Source organism: Dendrobates tinctorius, unplaced genomic scaffold (assembly GCF_039654945.1).
Source record: "Dendrobates tinctorius isolate UK_male_01 unplaced genomic scaffold, ASM3965494v1 ptg000032l, whole genome shotgun sequence".
NCBI classification, from domain to species: domain Eukaryota; kingdom Metazoa; phylum Chordata; class Amphibia; order Anura; family Dendrobatidae; genus Dendrobates; species Dendrobates tinctorius.
The window spans coordinates 5673366-5695224 of NW_027361700.1; the positions used below are offsets into that span (position 1 = coordinate 5673366).

General features: G+C 45.2%; 1 protein-coding gene across 2 annotated transcripts in view; it reads left to right on the forward strand.

The window, feature by feature from the left end:
- Nucleotides 1-21612, forward strand: part of GHDC (GH3 domain containing) — a 65011-nt gene extending 43399 nt beyond the window's left edge. For both annotated transcript variants that reach the window (XM_073572343.1, XM_073572344.1), the window contains one exon: nucleotides 21050-21612. In XM_073572343.1, the coding sequence (XP_073428444.1) occupies nucleotides 21050-21271 (222 nt within the window). In that variant the 3' untranslated portion in view covers nucleotides 21272-21612. The remainder of the gene's footprint in view (nucleotides 1-21049) is intronic.
- Nucleotides 21613-21859: the final 247 nt, after the last annotated feature.

Consider the following 21859-nt stretch of genomic DNA (forward strand, 5'->3'; position numbering starts at 1 on the left):
ATTTGGGATCAGCGCTAGTGTGCACTTACATTTTTAATATTAGTCTAAAAATATTATTATTATATGCCATAGCAGCAGTGCAATAAACATAGACTGGAGAGGGAACAGAAGTAGCACATAATTTGTAAGGTGAATATAGTGTTTTTTTTGCTATTTTCACTTAATTTAAAGAGGACTTTTCATACAATTTTTCATGTTGAAGTGGTCACAGGATGTAATAGTGACTACAGAGCTAATCAAATGTGTTTAGTTTTTTTATTTTACCTCTGTTGCTGAGAAATCAGCAATCAAAGTATTTGACACCTAATGAGTTAACTTTTGAGATCATGATTTTATTGTCAGATAGTTTTCATTGTGTGTGTACTTGTACTTCTACCCTGTATGATGCTGACCAATCATAACCAGGCACCAACACAGCAGAAAAATAACACCCCCCCACAATAGCTTAGAGCAGTTTTCTCCATGTGTGGGATGTACTGATACAGTGCTGATCTCACCTTTAACATCCTCCATAAGTCAGTGTGGCGGAGGGTGCAGTGCAACTGAGTTTATCTGTGTCACAATACAAACTCTTCTAGAAGCTTTCTTCCTTAGTACTGTCATCTCTGCTCTACTGACCCTCCCCCACACTCTGTCCAGAGATGTGTCCGTAATCACACTTGTGTGTTGTGCTCAAGCAACTTGTAATAGATCTGCAGTGAGATCAGTGATGTCATTATGTCTCACATGAAAGTAGCACTGTGTGAGATGTAATGATAGCCCTGATCTCTCTGCAGTGTAACCCTCTCCCCAATAATAATAATAATCTTTATTTATATAGCGCCAACATATTCCGCAGCGCTTTACAGTTTAACAGTTTCAAAACACAAGTCATAAGTAACAACGCTAACAATACAATAATTAAAGCAAAATAAGACGAAATAAGACGACCCTGCTCGTGAGAGCTTACAATCTACAATGAGGTGAGGGAGATACAGAGTACAGGTGTGTATTTACAATGGTGTATTTACAATGAAGGTCCAGCCATCTTGCGGGAGTGAAGGATGGATGGAGATAGTGAATGGGCTACACACGCACACTTACACAGAGAATGACTTTGATTAGTGAATGTGATAGGCCGCACTGAACAGGTGTGTTTTGAGGGAGCGCCTAAAACTATGCAAATTGTGGATAGTCCTGATTTCTTGGGGTAGAGCATTCCAGAGGATAGGAGCAGCACGGGAGAAGTCTTGGAGTCGGGAGTGGGAGGTACGGATTAGTGCAGAGGTTAGTCGAAAGTCGTTTGCAGAGCGCAGCGATCGGCTAGGCCGATAGACAGAAATGAGAGAAGAGATGTAAGGGGGTGCCGCACTGTGGAGAGCTTTGTGGGTGAGAACAAGTACTTTGAATTGGATCCTATAATGAATGGGCAGCCAATGTAAGGACTGGCGAAGAGCGGACGCGTCCGAGTACCGATTACCCAGATGGACGATCCTGGCCGCTGCATTAAGAATGGACTGGAGAGGGGATAGTCGAGTGACGGGGAGGCCAATTAATAGAGCGTTGCAGTAATCCAGGCGAGAGTGGATCAATGCAACAGTGAGGGTTTTTGTTGTTTCCATAGTGAGAAAAGGGCGGATTCTAGAGATGTTCTTTAGGTGTAAGCGGCAAGAGCGGGCAAGGGATTGTATATGGGATGTGAAGGAGAGATTGGTGTCAAACATAACACCCAGACAGCGCGCCTGCTGCCGGGGTGTTATTGTGGTACCACCCACGGAGAGGGAAATGTCAGATTTAGGGAGGTTAGTAGACGGCGGGAGCAGAAGAAGTTCAGTTTTGGAGAGGTTGAGTTTCAGATAGAGAGCGGACATGATATTGGAGACTGCGGACAGACAGTCACTGGCGTTCTGTAGTACAGCGGGGGTAAGGTCGGGGGAAGACGTGTATAGTTGTTTGTCATCAGCATAAAGATGGTACTGAAAGCCAAATCTGCTGATGGTCTGTCCAATTGGGTCCGTGTAGAGAGAGAAAAAAAGGGGGCCAAGGACTGAGCCCTGAGGTACCCTGATAGCAAGAGGAAGAGGAGATGATGTGGAGCCAGAGAACAAAACACTGAAGGAGCGGTCAGAGAGATAGGAAGAGAACCAGGAGAGTGCAGTGTCCTTAATGCCTAGTGACTGGAGCCTAGAGAGTAGGAGATGGAGGTCAACAGTATTGAAAGCTGCAGATAGGTCAAGAAGAATGAGCAGAGAGTGGTCACCGTTACGTTTTGCTGTCAGAAGGTCATTGGTCACTTTGATGAGTGCAGTTTCAGTCGAATGTAGGGGGCGGAAGCCGGACTGTGAAGGGTCTAGAAGGGAGTGAATGGAGAGGTAACGGGTAAGGCGGGAGTAAACTAGGCGTTCCAAAAGTTTAGAGATGAAGGGGAGATTGGAGACTGGTCTGTAGTTGTTTGTGCAGGATGGGTCGAGAGCAGGTTTCTTTAGTAATGGAGTAACGATGGCGTGTTTGAAGGAGGATGGGAAAATGCCCGAGGAGAGGGAGAGATTAAAGATTGTAGTTAGGTGGGTTGTGACGACTGGAGAGAGAGACTGGAGGAGATGTGAGGGAATGGGGTCGGTAGTGCATGTAGTCGGATGAGAAGAAGAGAGGAGTCTGGAGACTTCTTCTGTGATGGGATCAAATGTGGAGAGTGAGCCAGGGGAGATGCAGGAAGGGATGGCAGTCACAGCACTTGGTGGTTGGGAGCAGATTTCTTGACGGATATTATCTATTTTTTCTGTAAAGTGGGAGGCCAGGTCATCAGCACAAATGTCTGTGATAGGGGCTTGTGCTTTTAGCCTGAGGAGGGAGTGAAAAGTGTCAAAAAGTTTCTTGGGGTTGTTGGTTAGTGATGAGATCAGGGTGGTGAAGTAGGTCTGTTTGGCAAGGTGAAGGGCAGCGTTATAGGTTCTTAACATAAATTTGAAGTGGATGAAGTCTTCTGGTGTGCAGGTTTTTCTCCATAGGCGTTCAGCACTCCTGGAGCATCGCTGGAGAAGTTGAGTTTGCGATGTGAGCCAGGGCTGTTTTACTCTGTGTTTGGAGGTTCTGAGGGTGAGGGGAGCTACTTGGTCAAGGGTGCTTCTAAGAGTGTCATTGTAGTGATGAACAGCCAGATTAGGACAGGAAAGAGAGGAGATTGGGGACAGAGATGAGTGTAGGGAATCTGAAAGTGTCTGAGGGTTAATAGCTTGTAGATTTCTGACTGTGTGGTAGGTAGGAATGAGCTGGGGTGGGCGAGGATTTGTGAGCGTGAAGGAGAGAATGTTGTGGTCAGAGAGTGGAAGTGGTGAGTTGTTTAGGTGGGAGATTGAACAGAGCCGGCAGAAGACCAGATCAAGGGTGTTACCGTCCTTATGTGTCTCAGAGGTTGAAAGCTGTGAGAGGCCTAGAGAGGTGGTTAGTGATAGAAGCTGGGATGCAGATGTGGAATTAGGGCTGTTAATGGGGATGTTGAAGTCTCCCAGGATGAGGGTTGGTAGTTCTGAGGACATGAAGTGTGGCAGCCAGGCTGAAAAGTGGTCAAGGAAGTGGGTGGGTGAGCCTGGGGGCCGGTATATGACCGCTACCCTGAGGGAGAGGGGACGGAAGAGCCTGATGGTGTGGACCTCAAAAGAAGGGAATAAGAGTGATGGGACTGGGGGGATGACCTGGAAAGTGCATTGTGGGGACAGGAGTATGCCAACTCCACCACCAGGTCTGTTTGTGGGTCTCGGGGAGTGAGAGAATTGTAAGCCACCGTAGGAAATGGCAGCAGGAGAGACAGTGTCAGAATCCTGAATCCAGGTTTCAGTGAGGGCCAACAGATTAAGAGAGTTGTTCAGAAAGTAGTTGTGTAGGAAAGGAAGCTTGTTACAAGCAGACCGTGGATTCCAGAGGGCACAATTAAAAGATTGAGATGAGGGAGTGCAAGTAATGTTAATCAGATTATTGTGGTTTCGATATGAGGTAGGGTAAGGGTTGATGTTGGGGGATGGTGGACCAGGGTTGGGGGAGATGTCCCCTGAAATCAGTAGGAGAAGGAAGATAAAGAGCCAATAGTTGTTGGAATTGTAAGTAGTTTTTTTCTGCAATGTGTTTGGGCAGGATGGGCTGAGGTTTCTCAGGAAGGTGAGGAGTGTGTGGGAGCTGTACATGGGAGAAGGAAGTATAGAGGGGCTGATGTGTATGAGTCGTGATGGAGGGGGGATAGGGTGATGAATGTGGATGGCAAGGGAACAAAGGAGGATAAAAATAAAGCACATGGTTAAAGGGGAAGGCAAAGTGTGGGTTACCTGACTCCTGCCATGTATAACTGCCGTTTTGCTGGATGCTTATCTTCTGTGATGCTTTGCTTATGGGATGCTTGCGTGCTGTACCCCACACTGCGTGCTTCCCCTTAGCAACTACTGCATATATAGGCCACACTACAGGGTCAGGAGAGAGGGATTGTGGGAGCTGGTTGGGTATAATTTGGCAGCTGGGGCCAGCACACCAGGGGATGGTTAGATGATCAAAGGCACTAGACCAAGATGTGGCAATATGCTATAGCACCTTCCACCTGATAAGATCTAGAAAGGCCCCAGTCACAGATCTAAAGCAGTAAGTATTACATACAGTGCAACAAATGAATTATACCAAAGCTTTAGCAAGCAGATTTAAATATGCAGCAAAATGGTAAAGCAGCAGAAGTATGGAGTTTTACCATTTGGATATATAGCAGCAGAGAATAGAGGCAGCAGAGGTGGGAAGTTGTATCATTCAGGCTGCTTGCTAGCAGTGAATGGAGTAAACACATGCAGGGTGGCTCAGTTGATTACCATTTGGATATATAGCAGCAGAGAATAGAGGCAGCAGAGGTGGGAAGTTGTATCATTCAGGCTGCTTGCTAGCAGTGAATGGAGTAAACACATGCAGGGTGGCTCAGTTGATTACCATTTGGATATATAGCAGCAGAGAATAGAGGCAGCAGAGGTGGGATGTTGTATCATTCAGGCTGCTTGCTAGCAGTGAATGGAGTAAACACATGCAGGGTGGCTCAGTTGATTACCATTTGGATATATAGCAGCAGAGAATAGAGGCAGCAGAGGTGGGAAGTTGTATCATTCAGGCTGCTTGCTAGCAGTGAATGGAGTAAACACATGCAGGGTGGCTCAGTTGATTACCATTTGGATATATAGCAGCAGAGAATAGAGGCAGCAGAGGTGGGAAGTTGTATCATTCAGGCTGCTTGCTAGCAGTGAATGGAGTAAACACATGCAGGGTGGCTCAGTTGATTACCTGTGTGAAGAGAGAAGATGAATGTTAATTCCATGCCATGTATAACTGCCGTTTTGCTGGATGCTCATCTTCTGTGATGCTTTGCTTATGGGATGCTTGCGTGCTGTACATCAGAGCTACAGGTGCTTCTCACAAAATTATATAATACTAGTTGAAGAGCCCCGTGTTGCCCGGGCATAATAACTTACTGCTGTCCCGCCTTCTCCCTCCGCAACCCCGCTCTCCACTCGCCGTCCCACTCTCTCCCTCCGAAGCCCAGCTTCTCCACCCGCCGTCCCGCATTCTCCCTCTGCAGCCCTGCTCTCCATCCACCGTCCTGTTCTCTCTCTCCACAGCCCCTGTCTCCACGGGCTGTTCCACTCTCTCCCTCAACAGCCTCGCTTTCGCACTGCAGCCCCGCTGTCTCCCTCCACAGCCCAGCTCTCCATCCACCGTCACGCTCTCTCCTTCTGCAGCCCCACTCTCCAGTCGCCGTCCTGCATTGTCCCTCCGCAGCCCCGCTCTCTCCCTCCACAGCCCCGAACTCCACGCGCTGTCCCGCTCTGTCCTTTGCAGCCCCGCTCTCTGTGTCCCGCTCTCTCCCTCGCAGCTCCGCTCTCCACCCTGTCCCACACTTTTCCTCTGCAACTCCGCTCTCCAGCTGTCAGTGGGCGGGACTATGTGGAGTGGGCGTGGCTTGATACATACACACTCTCAGCTTTATATATATATATATATATATATATATAGATGAGTTTCACTTTTTGTAAATTAACTTTTTGATTAAATTCTGGAGTCATTACACACAGAGTGATCTGTTTCAAGTGTTTATTTCTGTTAATGTTGATTATTGCTTACAGCCATTGAAAACCCAAAAGTCATTATCTCAGTAAATTATAATACTTTTGAACACCAGCTTGAAAAATTATTTCAAAATCCGAAATGTTAGCCTACTGAAATTTATGTTCAGTAAATGCACTCAATACTTGGTCGGGGTTCCTTTGGCATCAGTACTGCAACAATGCGGCGTGGCATGGAGGCAATCAGCCTGTGGCACTGCTGAGGTGTTATGGAAGCCCAGGTTGCTTTGAGAGCAGCCTTCAGCTCATCTGGTGTCTCTCATCTTCCTCTTGACAAAGAGGTCAAGCGAGGTAGCTGGCCAATCATGCACAGTGATACTGTTGTTTTTAAATCAGGTATTGGTACTTTTGGCATTATGGACAGGTGCCAAATCCTGCTGGAGAATGAAACTTCCATCTCCAAAAAGCTTGTCGGCAGAGGGAAGCATGTAGTGCTCTAAAATTTCCTGGTAGATGGCTACGCTGACTTTGGTCTTGATAAAACACAGTGGACCTACACCAGCAAATGACATGGCTCCCCAAACCATTATTGATTGTGGAAACTTCACACTAGACCTTAAGCAGCTTGGATTGTGTGCCTCTCCACTCTTCCTCCAGACTCTGGGACCTTGATTTCCAAATGAAATGCAAAACATAATTTCATCTGAAAACATCACCTTGTACCACTGAGCAACAGTCCAGTTCTTTTTCTCTTTGGCCCAGGTAAGACGCTTCTGGCGTTGTCTATTGGTCATGAGTGGCTTGACACAAGGAATGCGACACTTGTAGCCCATGTCCTGGATATGTCTGTGTGTGGTGGCTCTTGAAGCAATGACTCCAGCAGCAGTCCACTCCTTGTGAATCTCCTCCAAATTTTTGAATGGCCTTTTCTTAACAATCCTTTAAAGGCTGCAGTTATCCCGGTTGTTTGTGCACCTTTTTCTACCACACTTTTTCCTTCCTTAATTTACTGAGATAATGACTTTTGGGCTTTCATTGGCTGTAAGCCATAATCGTTAACATTAACGGAAATAAACACTTGAAATAGATCACTCTGTTTGTAATGACTCTATATAATATGAGTTTCACTTTTTCTATTGAAGAACTGAAATAAATAAACTTTTTAATGATATTCTGATGTTATGAGAAGCACCTGTATATACTTACATCTCATACGCTGAGAAACCTGCACTAAACTATGGTGGGGGTTTGTTCTTTCCCTTGAGTGTTTATGGCTGCTTACGATTGGTCAACAGCAAATGTCTGAGAACACACACATGGACTTATTAATTAAGTACCAAAAACTTTGATAATATATCCACAAAGGAGAGGCAAAATTAAAAAGAAAAAATATTCTGTAGCCAATGTTACCTTTTGTGTCCAGTTCAACATGAAAAATTTGGTGAAAGTTCCTCTTTAACTCATTTATGAGGCTGGAGAACCCCTTTAATTTACATTTCTTGTAATTCTCACTGAGTCGTCATTGTGAAGAAAGGAACTGGTGTGAGTGGATTACATTTTTTGTACAATGGCAATAAGAATTAACACCTATAATTAGAAGGGCTTCTCAGTCAAGTCCTGATGATGTTTTTAACAGCCGCTGTCCTAGGGAATGATGCTGTATGTGCGAGATCTTGCGTGGGTAGGCAGGTCACTCACTAAAAAATAATTTGTTACTTAGTGAAAAGAGGAGAGCTGTAAGTGCAGGGCCAGACCCCCTGCATTTGTGGCTCATTTTCGTATAAATTGAAAAAGTTATTACGTTAAAATTGGAGAAGTTATTGCTCTAAAATGTAATAAAAAATTGAATAAACAAAGGTACGGAAATAATCTGCATTGCAGTGACCTAGCAAAGATTAGATCGGATGGGGTACTGAAAACTGCTGACCGGTTCCCTTTTAAACAACTTTCTAAAAAGTCTTTCTTCATTTTGCTGTTGTAGAGTGTCTGTAAGGGGAATTCACACTAAGCGAGATTGCTAGCGAGATCGTTGATGCGTCACCGATTTTGTGACGCATCAGCGATCTCGCCAGCACTCTTGCTATGTGTTGCCCGCATCAGTGACCGGCCCCCCTGCCGGGTATCTCTGATCGTTCAGGAATGTCCTGGGCCATTTCATGATTGTTGGTCTCCTGCTGGCCAGCACACATTTTCTGTAATGCTGTAGATAAGCCCCCCCCCCCCCGATGTAACCTGAAAGATAAGAAAAACAAGTTAGATTATACTCCCTGGGGGGCGGTTGCGGTGGGTCCAGTCCGGCGCCTCCCATCTTCTAGCGATGATGTCCTCCTTCTTACTTCTGCCGCGGCTCCTGCGCAGGCGTACTTTCTCTGCCCTGTTGAGGGCAGAGTACTGCAGTGCGCAGGCACTGGGAAAGGTCAGAGAGGTCCGGCACCTGCGCACTGCACTACTTTACTCTGCCCTCAACAGGGCAAAGAAATTACACCTGCGCAGGAGCCGCAGCAGAAGTAAGAAGGAGGACGTCATCGTATGAAAATGGGAGGCACCGGACCGCAACACCCATTGGACCGGACCGGATCCCTAGGTGAGTATAATCTAACTTGTTTTTCTTATCTTTCAGGTTACATCGGGGGCTTATCTACAGCATTACAGAATGCTGTAGATAAGCCCCTGATGGCGGTGGCCGCAGCTGATAGTCCAAAAATGGGGTGACAGATTCCCTTTAGACACCCTCATATAGGTTTCATAGTTGAGCATTTTAACCAAAATCACCGGATTCTGCTGACAATTATCTATTGTGTATGAATATCTTTAGTCTGAATTAATTTTTTTTATTGGAAGAGAAGAAAGGATGTAAAAAATGTGTGACGCCTCTGCTCTTTAGATATATTTTATCATCGCATCTATATTATAACAAGGGTTTCACTGCCTGATTTTTGTTCAAGCAATTACACACTATAGAGGACCCCATTGAGGCTTTCAGTGTTATGTTAGGTTTAGACTGATGCTTGGACATAAAATATTCTCCCATAATGTCATGGTTCTTGGCTTCGGGTAGTGCTGTATAGCGTAGGATGGATTTTCTGGCTTACAAGAAATATTCTTCTGTTTTTTGTCCTTTTTCCAAGACCTCATTTCTACAGAAATCATCCTACATCATCCTTTGGCTCTCTGGATGTAATCATTACAAGCAGGGGCTGTATCAATCTGAGCGTTCAATGAATGGTTTCAGATTCTACTATATAACACTATGATGCTTACATTAGTCTTTGCTCTATCCGTTCCTGAGAAAGCTGGGTGACAGCCAATATTCGTATCATAACAGCTCCCACCAGATTATTTGCAGAGCTTCACGTGCTCAGCTTTTCTAAAGGCTTTGTGACATGTGATTTGGTTTTCATTTCCAGAGTCGGGGAAAGCTGGGTGACAATTTTTCTAATGGCTGTAATGTCTTTCACTTTTCACGCCGGATAACCATAAGCCATATGAAGTCCCCTAGTCATTATACATGGTATTCCTGCTAATAAATGAAACACTGCTGATGAGATTCTATCTAAGAATCTCCAATTAAAGGTTTGTTTTTTTTACATTTGTATATTTTAGATTTACCAAGGAAAAAGTTAAATTTTACTTAATTTTTTTTTAATGTGTTTATTAGCATTGCATCCAAAGGTTCAAATCAAAATCTCTCTCATTAATACAAAGCATAAAACCCATCTGCCAATGTATCAGCCATTCGCAACTAATTAACCGGTTCTCCAAGTAGACCATTTAGTTGGTCCACTGCCTGAATAAATAGAATCATGGGCACAGCCAAATACATACTGAATAATGATAACATGTTTCTTCCCAGAGGTCACCACACTGACTCCAATAGGAAAACCTTTCTATTGGTACTGTGTGCTCATAGGAGACATACGAGTGCAAATTGAGGTATCTGTATCCGCTAGTAAAAATTTGAGATTTGGGAGGGGTATGATTAAGGAAATAGTATCTCAGCATGATTACGGTCGTGTATTAAAAAAAGAAATGCTTGACAGCACTGACTTGTCAAAGTGAAGGTCTTCTCGTTTGACATCGGGCCTTCATTTCTCAATTTCATTTGAGTATCGCTGTTGGCCTTTCTACCATTTCAAGAAATCTATTATGCCATATTTCTCTGTATGTACGAAGATGTAAAACCAGGGTTTCATTGGCTGGTTTATTGGCTGAGGGGTTTGTAGCAAAGTCTTCTATTCCACTGGTAATGTATTCAAGTGTACAGTATGCAAGTTCATTGTTCTGTGTACATTTGGTTGTCCTGAAGAAGGAATCCGTTGACTTTGAAATGCGTTGACAATAAACCACTTACTAATCTTGATCCCTGAGTGTAAAATCCTCTTTCTTGGTATCCTGGCACATTGATTCATCATGGATGTTGCAGCAGATGATATCAGATGCCGTATAGTGGTTGTGTCACATACAACCACATCAGGTGAGCATTAGTGATAATAATAATAATAATAATAATCTTTATTTTTATAGCGCCAACATATTCCGCAGTGCTTTACAGTTTAACAGTTTCAAAACACAAGTCATAAGTAACAACATTAACAATACAATAATTAAAGCAAAATAAGATGACCCTGCTCGTGAGAGCTTACAATCTACAATGAGGAGAGGGAGATACAAAGTACAGGTGTGTATTTACAATTGTGTATTTACAATGAAGGTCCAGCCATCTTGAGGGAGTGAAGGATGGATGGATATAGTGAATGGGCTACACACTTACACTTACACATAGAATGACTTTGATTAGTGAACGTGATAGGCCGCTCTGAACAAATGTGTTTTGAGGGAGCGCCTAAAATTATGCAAATTGTGGTTAGTCCTAATTTCTTGGGGTAGAGCATTCCAGAGGAGAGGAGCAGCACGGGAGAAGTCTTGGAGTCGGGAGTGGGAGGTACAGATTAGTGCAGAGGTTAGTAGAAAGTCGTTTGCAGAGCGCAGCGATCGGCTAGGCCGATAGACAGAAATGAGGGAGGAGATGTAGGAGGGTGTTGCACTGTGGAGAGCTTTGTGGGGGAGAACAAGTGCTTTGAATTGGATCCTATAATGAATGGGCAGCCAGTGTAATGACTGACGAAGAGTGGACACGTCCAAGTACCAATTAGCCAGATGGACGACCCTGGCTGCTGCATTAAGTATGGACTGGAGAGGGGATAGTCGAGTGATGGGGAGGCCAATTAATAGAGCGTTGCAGTAATCCAGGCGGGAGTGGATCAATGCTACAGTGAGGGTTTTTTGTTGTTTCCATGGTGAGAAAAGGGCGGATTCTAGAGATGTTCTTTAGTTGTAACCGGCAAGAGCGGGCAAGAGATTGTATATGGGATGTGAAGGAGAGATTGCTGTCAAACATAACACCCAGACAGTGCGCCTGTTGGCCGGGTGTTATTGTGGTACTACCCACGCAGAGGGAAATGTCAGATATAGGGAGGTTAGTAGACAGCGGGAGCAGAGGAAGTTCAGTTTTGGAGAGGTTGAGTTTCAGATAGAGAGTGGACATGATATTGGAGACTGCGGACAGACAGTCACTGGCATTCTGTAGTACAGCGGGGGTAATGTTGGGGGAAGACGTATATAGTTGTGTGTCATCAGCATAAAGATGGTACCAAAAGCCAAATCTGCTGATGGTATGTCCAATTGGGACAGTTTAGTTGTGTTTAGGATTAGTAATGAGCGAAGGTGCTCAGATAAGGTGTTAACGGAGCACGCTCTGGTGCTAAACGAGTGACTTTGGCGTTTTTGAACAATATTTTCAGATCCCTACACTAGCATGTCTCGCAGTTGTTCGACAGCCGCAATACATGCAGGGATTACCTAACAGACATGCAAGTTATTCGAGCATGAGGAAGTCCCTCGGTTAGCATCCGAGCATGTTCGGATAACCACTTATTTCAGTACGTTCGCTCATCACTAGTATGCATATCTTATATGTTTACCAATCCTGCTTACTTGGATAAGACTCTATTTGCACTCTACATTCCCTTATAGCATAATTCCTCTGTTAATGTTATGGTGTTCATATTCTGGTATAGCCTGATGAAGAGACCTGAGTAGTCTCGAAAGCTTGCAATGTATTACCATCTTTTCAGTTAGCCATTAAAAGGTATCAACTACTGAGGACTCTCAATCCTGAATATTTTTCATGGTGTTCATATGAATTTTACATTGGAGTCAATAACAGTTCTCTCTCATTGTAGTAAAATAGCTTGATGTTGGTTAAAATACTGATCACGCCAAGTATTTGTGTCTATAGAACAGTTGAGCAAAAAGATTTAACCTACTTTTCACTTATGTATCCGGGGTACAGCTTGATCTTACAAGACCGCATGATTTTGCGGGACCTATAAGCACAAGAGGTGCCCAGGATATGAAGAATGCCCAGGTCCAGCTGCCATGGAAGACCAAAATGGATACCACACCAGGGCAGTATAAATATTTTTCCTCAACTCTAGTCCTAAGAAGTTCTCATCCCTCTTTTAATTTGTCCTTTGACTTGCAGTCATTTTTGCGTCTTTATATCACACATGCATTTCTGCTGTGCCGCTTGATCTACATATCTGTAAAAGTTTAACAAGTACATTGTGTTTATTCATCTAATTTTATAAAGCCAGCAAGACCTCCTAAAGCAGGGGTGTCAAACATGTGACCCCCAATGGCTCCATTGTGCGGCCCTTGGGCCCCTGAGACGATCGCGGCCCAGTTCAGGGGCCGCTAATGTCGGCGCTTCTTTTCAACTGAATGTGCATCCTTGGACACACGTTCAGTTGAACTGTATTGCGACACAGAGACCAGCTCTCTGCACTGCAATGCCATCCACCAGCCAATCAGAAGCCGGCAGGTGAAGTCTGCATCTCCCTCACAGCCGTTCATTATGTCACTGATGGGGACATGACTACAAGTTGACATTACTACAAGATGGGACTAGGAAGGGGACATCACTAAAACATGGGGACATTACTACAATATGGGACCAGGATGGGGACATTGCTACATGATGGGGACATTACTAAAAGATGGACCAGAATGGGGACAATACTACATGATGGGTACATCACTAAAAGATGGACCAGGATGCGGACAGTACTACATGATGGGAACAGAATGAGGAGATTACTACAAGAGGGGACCAAGATAGGGACATTACTGCAAGATGGGACCAGAATGGGGACATTACAACAAGATGGGAACAGAATGGGGAGATTACTACAAGATAGGACCAGAATAGGGACATTATTACAAGATGAGACCAGGATGGGGACAATACTGTAAGATGGGACTAAGATGGGGACATTACTGCAAGATGGAGATTACTACAAGAGGGGACCAAGATAGGGACATTACTGCAAGATAGGACCAGTATGGGGACATTACAACAAGATGGGACCAGAATAGGGACATGTCATGTCGGACGCTGTTCACACCACAGCATCCGGCAGGCAGAGGTAGTTCCACCTCCAGCCACTATAGCCTCAGTGGCGCCGGCCTGATCTTCAGGCTCTCGGGGGTTAATCCTGCTGGAGACCAGGTTGGATGGTTAGTCACGCCCACGGTCTTTAAATAGTCATGCTGGCCTATGGGCGTCGCCGATTATAGCTTGTGTTTCATACCAAGTGGTTCCGGTCTGGAGTGGAGGTGTTCAAGAGAGAGAGATTCATATCTGGTGTCGTATGATCCGTCGTTATCCTTTCTCCTTCCCATATTTGTGTTTAGTTGTGCCCTGTTCACATTACTGTTTATTCCTGTGTGTGTGCGGCGCAGTGCAGTTTAAGTTCTCCCTGTCTGTCATTATTTGTGTGGGAGCTTTGGTGGTGACTTCTCACTGGGTGGAGGGTGGAGGGTTAAGTGCAGGGCTGAGCAGGAGATAAGGAAAGGTCGGAGGCTCAGGCATTTGCACCTTCAGCAAAAACCCTGGGTTGAGGGTCAGACAGGGTTTCCCCTAGTAAAGGGACACCACAGGGGCCCCGGGTATTTCAGCCTTAGTTGAACTAAGCCCCCGTGACATTATAATCGGCCCACATTTTTTCAGGAGTCCATGGATCCATTAGATTCCATAACCCGCCAGTTGGCGGCGCTGTCCATACAGGTCTCCGAGTTGAATGGGGCAGTTCAGCAGCAGGGCCTGGTAGTAGCAAAGGTGCAAACGGCATCTGCAGGTATCGGTGCAGAGCCGAAGTTTCCGCTGCCAGAACGATTTTCAGGCGATCGCAGCAAATTTGTCGTATTTCGGGAGGCCTGCAAATTATACTTCCGCATGCGGCCAATATCCTCAGGTAATGAGGCCCAGCGAGTAGGGCTGGTGTTGTCATTACTGAGTGGTGACCCCCAAGCATGGGCATTTTCCTTACCACCTGACTCTGCTACATTTCATTCGGTCGATAATGTTTTTTCTGCCCTCGGGCTCATTTACGATGACCCTGACCGACTGGCTCTAGCGGAATCTAAAATCCGCGCCCTCCGCCAGGGGGAGCGCTTCGCAGAAGACTATTGTTCGGAATTTCGCCGCTGGGCTGTAGACACACAGTGGAATGACCCAGCACTGCGGAGCCAGTTTATTCATGGGGTATCAGGGAGGGTGAAACAAGCCCTCCTGATGTATGAGACTCCGGCATCATTGGAGTCTGCCATGAGTTTGGTGATACGTATTGATCGCCGTTTTCGTCAGGGGGCACAGGAGACGCTACCTCTGGGGGAAAACAGAGGTGCAGGTGTGGTTGAAGTAGATGAGTCCCCTGAACCTATGCAGATTGCTGGCGTGGCACAGGTTCAGCCTCGCGCTCCGGGAGTCCGGAAGTCCGGAGCATGTTTCTACTGTGGTAAAGGAGGTCATTATGTTAACGTTTGCCCGGTACTACCTAAGAGGGTCACACCGGCGGAAAACTGTTAAGCTCAGAGGGTATGGAGGAGACCCAACTGAGCGTATGCATATCCTCCATGATGGTATCTCAATGTATGCTCCCTGCCAAGGTTATTGTCGCCGGCAGAGAGCTACCTATATCAGTGTTTGTGGATAGCGGTTCCGCCACCAATCTCATAGATGAGGAGTTTGCACACACCGCCGGGTTTAAGATTGAAAAACTTCCTCACCCCATACAGGTGGTGACCATTAATGCTGTTCCCCTCCCTCAAGGGGAGATTACTGAGTTTGTGGCAGAGGTGAAACTCCACATTGGGGTCCTACATTCTGAGTCGGTTACATGTAGGGTCCTCCGTAATCTCCCAGCTCAAATGGTCCTGGGTTTTCCATGGCTGTCCAGGCACAACCCGGTAATTGATTGGAAAACTCAGGACATAGTACAATGGAGTGGTTTCTGCCAAGACAATTGCTTGGCCACATGTGTGTCCGCCGTGACGCCCAGCCTGCCGGAGGCTTTGCAGGATTTCGCGGATGTTTTCTCTGAGAAGGGTTGCTCAGAACTGCCTCCACATAGAGCCTATGACTGTGCTATTAGGTTAAAACCCGGGGCCAAATTACCTAAGGCCAGGATGTTTAATATTTCTGGTCCTGAGAGACAAGCTCTGAAAGACTACATCGCGGAGAGTCTGAGCAAAGGTCACATCCGGCCTTCGTCCTCGCCTGTAGCCGCGGGGTTTTTCTTCATTAAGAAGAAAGATGGGGGGTTACGCCCGTGTCTGGATTTCCGAGAGTTAAACCAGATTACTATCCGTGATCCCTACCCAATGCCGTTGATCCCGGATTTGTTCAACCAGGTAGCGGGGGCAAAATGGTTTTCCAAGCTGGACCTCAGGGGGGCGTATAACCTCATAAGGGTCCGTCAGGGGGATGAGTGGAAGACGGCGTTTAACACTCCTGAGGGTCATTTTGAGAGTCTGGTTATGCCGTTTGGGTTGACCACCGCGCCTGCCGTTTTCCAACATTTTATTAATGATGTCTTTGCTCATGTCCTGGGGAGATTTGTGATTGTATACCTGGATGATATCCTCATTTATTCTAGCGATCGGGACACTCATTTGCAGCATGTTAGGCAGGTGTTACAGTTGCTCCGGGAGAACCAGCTCTATGCTAAGCTGGAAAAATGTTTATTTTTTGTCCAGGAGTTGCCCTTTTTGGGATATATTGTGTCCGCAGCTGGTTTTAAAATGGACACCGCTAAGGTGCAAGCGGTGTTGCAATGGGAGAGGCCGGAGAGTCTGAAAGCACTCCAGCGGTTCCTTGGGTTTGCGAATTATTATAGGAAATTTATAAAACACTTTTCGACTGTCGCCAAACCGCTCACGGACATGACAAAAAAGGGTGCCGATCTGGCGAACTGGCCTGAGGTGGCTATACGTGCATTTGAGCGTCTGAAGAATAGTTTTGCTTCAGCCCCCATTCTGGTGCAACCAGACGTGTCTAAACCTTTTGTGGTAGAGGTTGATGCGTCGGAGGTGGGAGTGGGGGCAGTACTGTCTCAAGGCTCGTCCTTGAGCGAGATGCATCCATGCGCCTACTTCTCCAAGAAGTTGTCGCCGGCCGAACGGAATTATGATATCGGCAACAGGGATTTGTTGGCCATCAAACTGGCTTTTGAGGAATGGCGACACTTCTTGGAGGGGGCGGCTCACCAGGTCACAGTTATCACCGACCATAAGAATCTGCTCTACCTGGAGTCGGCCAAGCGTCTGTCTCCTAGGCAGGCTCGCTGGGCATTGTTTTTTACTCGTTTCAATTTTCTTGTGACGTACCGTCCCGGGGCTAAAAACACCAAGGCGGATGCTTTGTCTAGGTGTTTTCCGGGGGGAGAACCTCGGGAAGAGCCGGTACCCATCCTCCAGAAAGGGGTAGTGGTCTCGGCTCTCACGACTGAGGTAGAGGCGGAGATTGCCGAGGCCCAAGAGGAGGTACCACCAGGACTTCCCGCCAACAAATCATTTGTACCCCTGCATCTTCAGCCTAAGGTGTTGAAGGAACACCACGATTCGGTACTGGCTGGTCACCCAGGGGTGAAGGGCACCTTAGAGCTGGTATCGCGTCGTTTCTGGTGGCCCAAAATCCGGCAGGACGTGGTCTCGTACGTGGCAGCTTGCATCACGTGCGCTAGGGCTAAGTCACCCCGAACCCGTCCTGCTGGCACGCTACAGCCTCTGGGGGTACCCAATAGGCCATGGACAGAAATCTCCATGGATTTTATCACTGACTTGCCAGCCTCGGCAGGGAACACGGTCATCCTGGTGGTGGTTGACCGTTTTTCAAAGATGGCGCATTTTGTGGCATTGTCCTCTTTGCCCAATGCTAAGACGTTGGCTCAGGTATTTGTGAAGGAGGTGGTCAGACTCCACGGAGTACCGTCTGACATAGTATCTGATAGGGGTACGCAATTTGTGGCGAGGTTTTGGAAAGCTTTTTGCTCAAGGTTGGGGATCAAGTTGTCATATTCATCGGCGTTTCATCCACAGTCTAATGGACAAACTGAGCGCATGAACCAAAATCTAGAACAGTATTTACGATGCTTTGTGTCCGACAACCAGGAGGAGTGGTCTACTTTCCTTCCTCTGGCCGAATTCGCATTAAATAATCACCGCCAAGAGTCATCAGGAGAGTCTCCATTCTTTTGTGTGTACGGTCAACATCCTCAGTTTTGTACCTTACGTCAGGGTGACTCCGGGGGTGTCCCGGAGGAGGATCAGCTAGGAGCCCAATTGTCATCAGTCTGGAGGCGGGTGAAACAGCGTTTGTTGAGCATGAGTGCCAGGTACAAACGGGTGGCTGACAGTAGACGCGTGCCAGGTCCGGACCTGTGTGTGGGTGAATGGGTGTGGTTAGCTACGAAGAACATAAAACTCAAAATCCCTTCTTTAAAACTGGGTCCAAGGTTTATTGGGCCTTTTAGGATTTCTGCCATCATTAACCCAGTAGCTTATCGGTTGGAACTTCCCGCGGTGTACAAGATGCACAACGTGTTTCACAGGGCTTTATTGAAAAAGGTGGTAGGCTTGGTGGACACGACGCCGATGCCACCTCCAGTCATGGTGGATGGCGAGTTAGAGTTCGAGGTCGCCAAGGTAGTGGACTCTCGAGTAGTACGCCGTACTCTTCAGTATTTGGTGCACTGGCGGGGGTATGGTCCAGAGGAGAGGTCTTGGGTTCCAGCCTCAGACATACATGCGGATCGGCTGGTCAGTTCTTTTCACCGTCGTCATCCGGACAAGCCGGGTCCTATGAGTCTTGAGGGCCCTGGGGTCCCTCGTAGAAGACGGGGTACTGTCATGTCGGACGCTGTTCACACCACAGCATCCGGCAGGCAGAGGTAGTTCCACCTCCAGCCACTATAGCCTCAGTGGCGCCGGCCTGATCTTCAGGCTCTCGGGGGTTAATCCTGCTGGAGACCAGGTTGGATGGTTAGTCACGCCCACGGTCTTTAAATAGTCATGCTGGCCTATGGGCGTCGCCGATTATAGCTTGTGTTTCATACCAAGTGGTTCCGGTCTGGAGTGGAGGTGTTCAAGAGAGAGAGATTCATATCTGGTGTCGTATGATCCGTCGTTATCCTTTCTCCTTCCCATATTTGTGTTTAGTTGTGCCCTGTTCACATTACTGTTTATTCCTGTGTGTGTGCGGCGCAGTGCAGTTTAAGTTCTCCCTGTCTGTCATTATTTGTGTGGGAGCTTTGGTGGTGACTTCTCACTGGGTGGAGGGTGGAGGGTTAAGTGCAGGGCTGAGCAGGAGATAAGGAAAGGTCGGAGGCTCAGGCATTTGCACCTTCAGCAAAAACCCTGGGTTGAGGGTCAGACAGGGTTTCCCCTAGTAAAGGGACACCACAGGGGCCCCGGGTATTTCAGCCTTAGTTGAACTAAGCCCCCGTGACAGGACATTACTACAAGATAAGACCAGGATGGGGACAATACTGTAAGATGGGACTAGGATGGGGACATTACTGCAAGATGGGACCAGGATAGGGACATTACTATTAGATGGGACTAGGATGGGGACATTACTAGAAGATTGGATCAGGATGAGGACATTACTACAAGGTGGGACCAGGATAGGGACATTACAGCAGGATGGAGACATTACTATAAGATGGGAACATTACTACAAGATGAGGTTGATTGTAAAACAATAATACTGTATGGGGCCGATTGTAGGACAAAAAAAGGAAAACTTTTTTTTTTAAATTAAAGATAAAGTATGTCAAAATAAAACACATTTGGATATTAAAAATGCTGTTTTATGTAAAAAATGAATTAAAAAAGACCTGTACAATAACTCATGTAATAAAAACCATTACAAAATTAGAAAATACCAAAACTTTTAAAAATAATTATGATCAACAAGTCATATAGAAAATAATGGTATCACTAAAAAGTCATCATCTCTTGCAAAAAACGCAGCCCTTCATATTCAAATTTCTTCTACGTGCAGCCCATTTACCCGGCTCAGTTTTAGAGCCTCGTGCTAAAGTATGTACAGTAGTATTAAGAGAATCCATATACTTGTACTGGAACATACCAGTTTTCCTTGTAGATATCTAACTAGTGGTGAGCTGATTCCTAAGAAAAACACCCCCTATGGTTGTTAATTGTCTCTTAGAATTTCCACATAATGTGTGTTCAGTACCGGTGAGAAGAAGCCACATTTATTGAACTGATTCTTTTTGCCCAATGGCAGAATTGCTACTCCATCTGTCTTTGTTTAACTGACCCCCTTCTTATTTCACTTTTATCCCTATTTTCTCTTTTTTTTTTCCTGACTTTAACTTTCTGCTATGATATTTTCTATCTTCTTCAGATTTGTTTATCTTTTATATTTTCTCTCTCCTTTATTCACTGGATCCCTTCCCCTATCTTCTTTGGACTCCTTTTTTTCCCCCTTTCTTCTCTTTTCTGCCTTTCCTTCCTTTCTTTAATTTTTGTACTCCTTTTTTCTCTGTACTGCTTGTTCCTTTCTTTCATCTCCTTACGCTATCCTCTTTCTGCTTCTTTCTCTTATCAGCTGCTGAATTCTTTTTTTCTTCTCTGTTTTTTCTTTTTCTGTTTTCTTTCATGTTCTTATCTTGTCTGCTTTCTTTTTATATTTTTGTCCCTTTTCACTTTTTTCCTTTCGCTTTTCTCTTTTCTCAATTCTCTTTTCTCTCATCTCCATTCTATTTTCTCTCTTGCTCTTTCACTTTTCTACTTTCCCTTTGTTCTTCTGTCTCATTTCACTTTCTTATCCATACTACTTTCTCTTCCTTGTTTTGCCTCCTTTCTCTGTCTGCTCTTTTTTCCTTTCTCTTTCTTCTGCTTGCTTTCACTTTTTGCTCCTGACTTTTCTTTTTACATACTCCTTTCACTTTCTTCTCCTTACAACCCTGACTAAGTTCTATTTTTCTCCTCACTCCTTTTTTTGGTAAGCTTTTCTCCATTTCCTCGGACTCATTTTTCCTTATTCTTCACTCCTATTTTAAGTCAATACATGAAGAAGTTCTGAACAGAAGAGAAAAGATTAGCAGTGCATGTTAAATGTTAACATAATTTTAAAGTGTCCTTTACAAAGAAAAGTCCATCAAGTTGTTCTTGGAAAAAAAACAACAACCATGCAAGAGCTAGCCCAGTTCTGTTACCATAAGCCAAATGGGCTGGAAATACTTTAATTGTTGTAAATATCATAACTTATTTATAGCTTGAAACCAAGAAAAGGAGACGTTGAGACTGGATCTGAGTTCAGCAGCAAGGTAACACGGACCCCTAGGAAAATTGAGGAGTGGAGTGGTAAATCTGAGAGTTCATGAAGGTCGTACAGTACTTTACCAAAATAATAAACTTTATCGTTCAGTAAACCAGTGAGATTCTCATGCTAGGAACCAGATTTTGGGGGTAAAAGAAAATTCTTTCAATATCTATAAACTAAGAATTACGTCTGACTTCTTTGTCTTCTAACTGTAAAAACAGAAGCCATTATAAGTATTTTCTTTACGTTTCTTTAGTTATATTTTTTTTAATTTTACTTGTATTTATTCTCCTCACAGTTGGATCAAACTCTTCAAGAACATTTCCCAGTATACAAATCCTTCCGCTTTAAAGGCAGCATTGGACCAGTTCGTGTGCACCTGACGACTTCCAAATCATTCCTCAGGGTTTTGGAGCTGGCAGCCAAACTTTCTGGTTTCTCCTTAGATTGTGTTCAACCTCCACGTACAGTGAAATCGAAAGAAATGGCTGAACTGATATGGAAACAAGCTCTATCATGATTTACTGCTTTTACAAATAAAAAAAAATACAGAAGAGCTATTAAAACTTTGGCCACAATACAGGAATATGTACTTGTGCGTTATATGAACATTTGAACTGTTTTGTACTTTTCATGCAGGTCGTTGGAGGTAATCTACCCGCTGCTCAAAATGATACTGATGAACGATTATCTTGTCTTGTGTATGCGGATTTTTTTTTTTAAAACGACTAACAATAACAGGACCGCTATAAAGTAGTATATAAAAGTTCATAATAATTTAGAAACAACAATACTAATGTTTTAACTTAGGAAGAGTTCAGAAATCAATATTTTGTAGAATAACCATGATTTTTAATCACAGCTTTCATGCGTCTTGGCATGCTTTCCACCAGTCTTTCACACTGCTTCTGGCACAAAAATGTAAGCAGTTCTTCTTTGTTTGATGGCTTGTGACTATCCATCATCCTCTTGATTACATTCCAGAGGTTTTCAATGGGGTTCAGGTCTGGAGAATGGGCTGCTAATGACAGGGTTTCTCCCTCACCCATGACAGCACCACGGAGAGAGGGGGTCCGCCCATCAAGGACAGGAACCTACAGACAAAAGA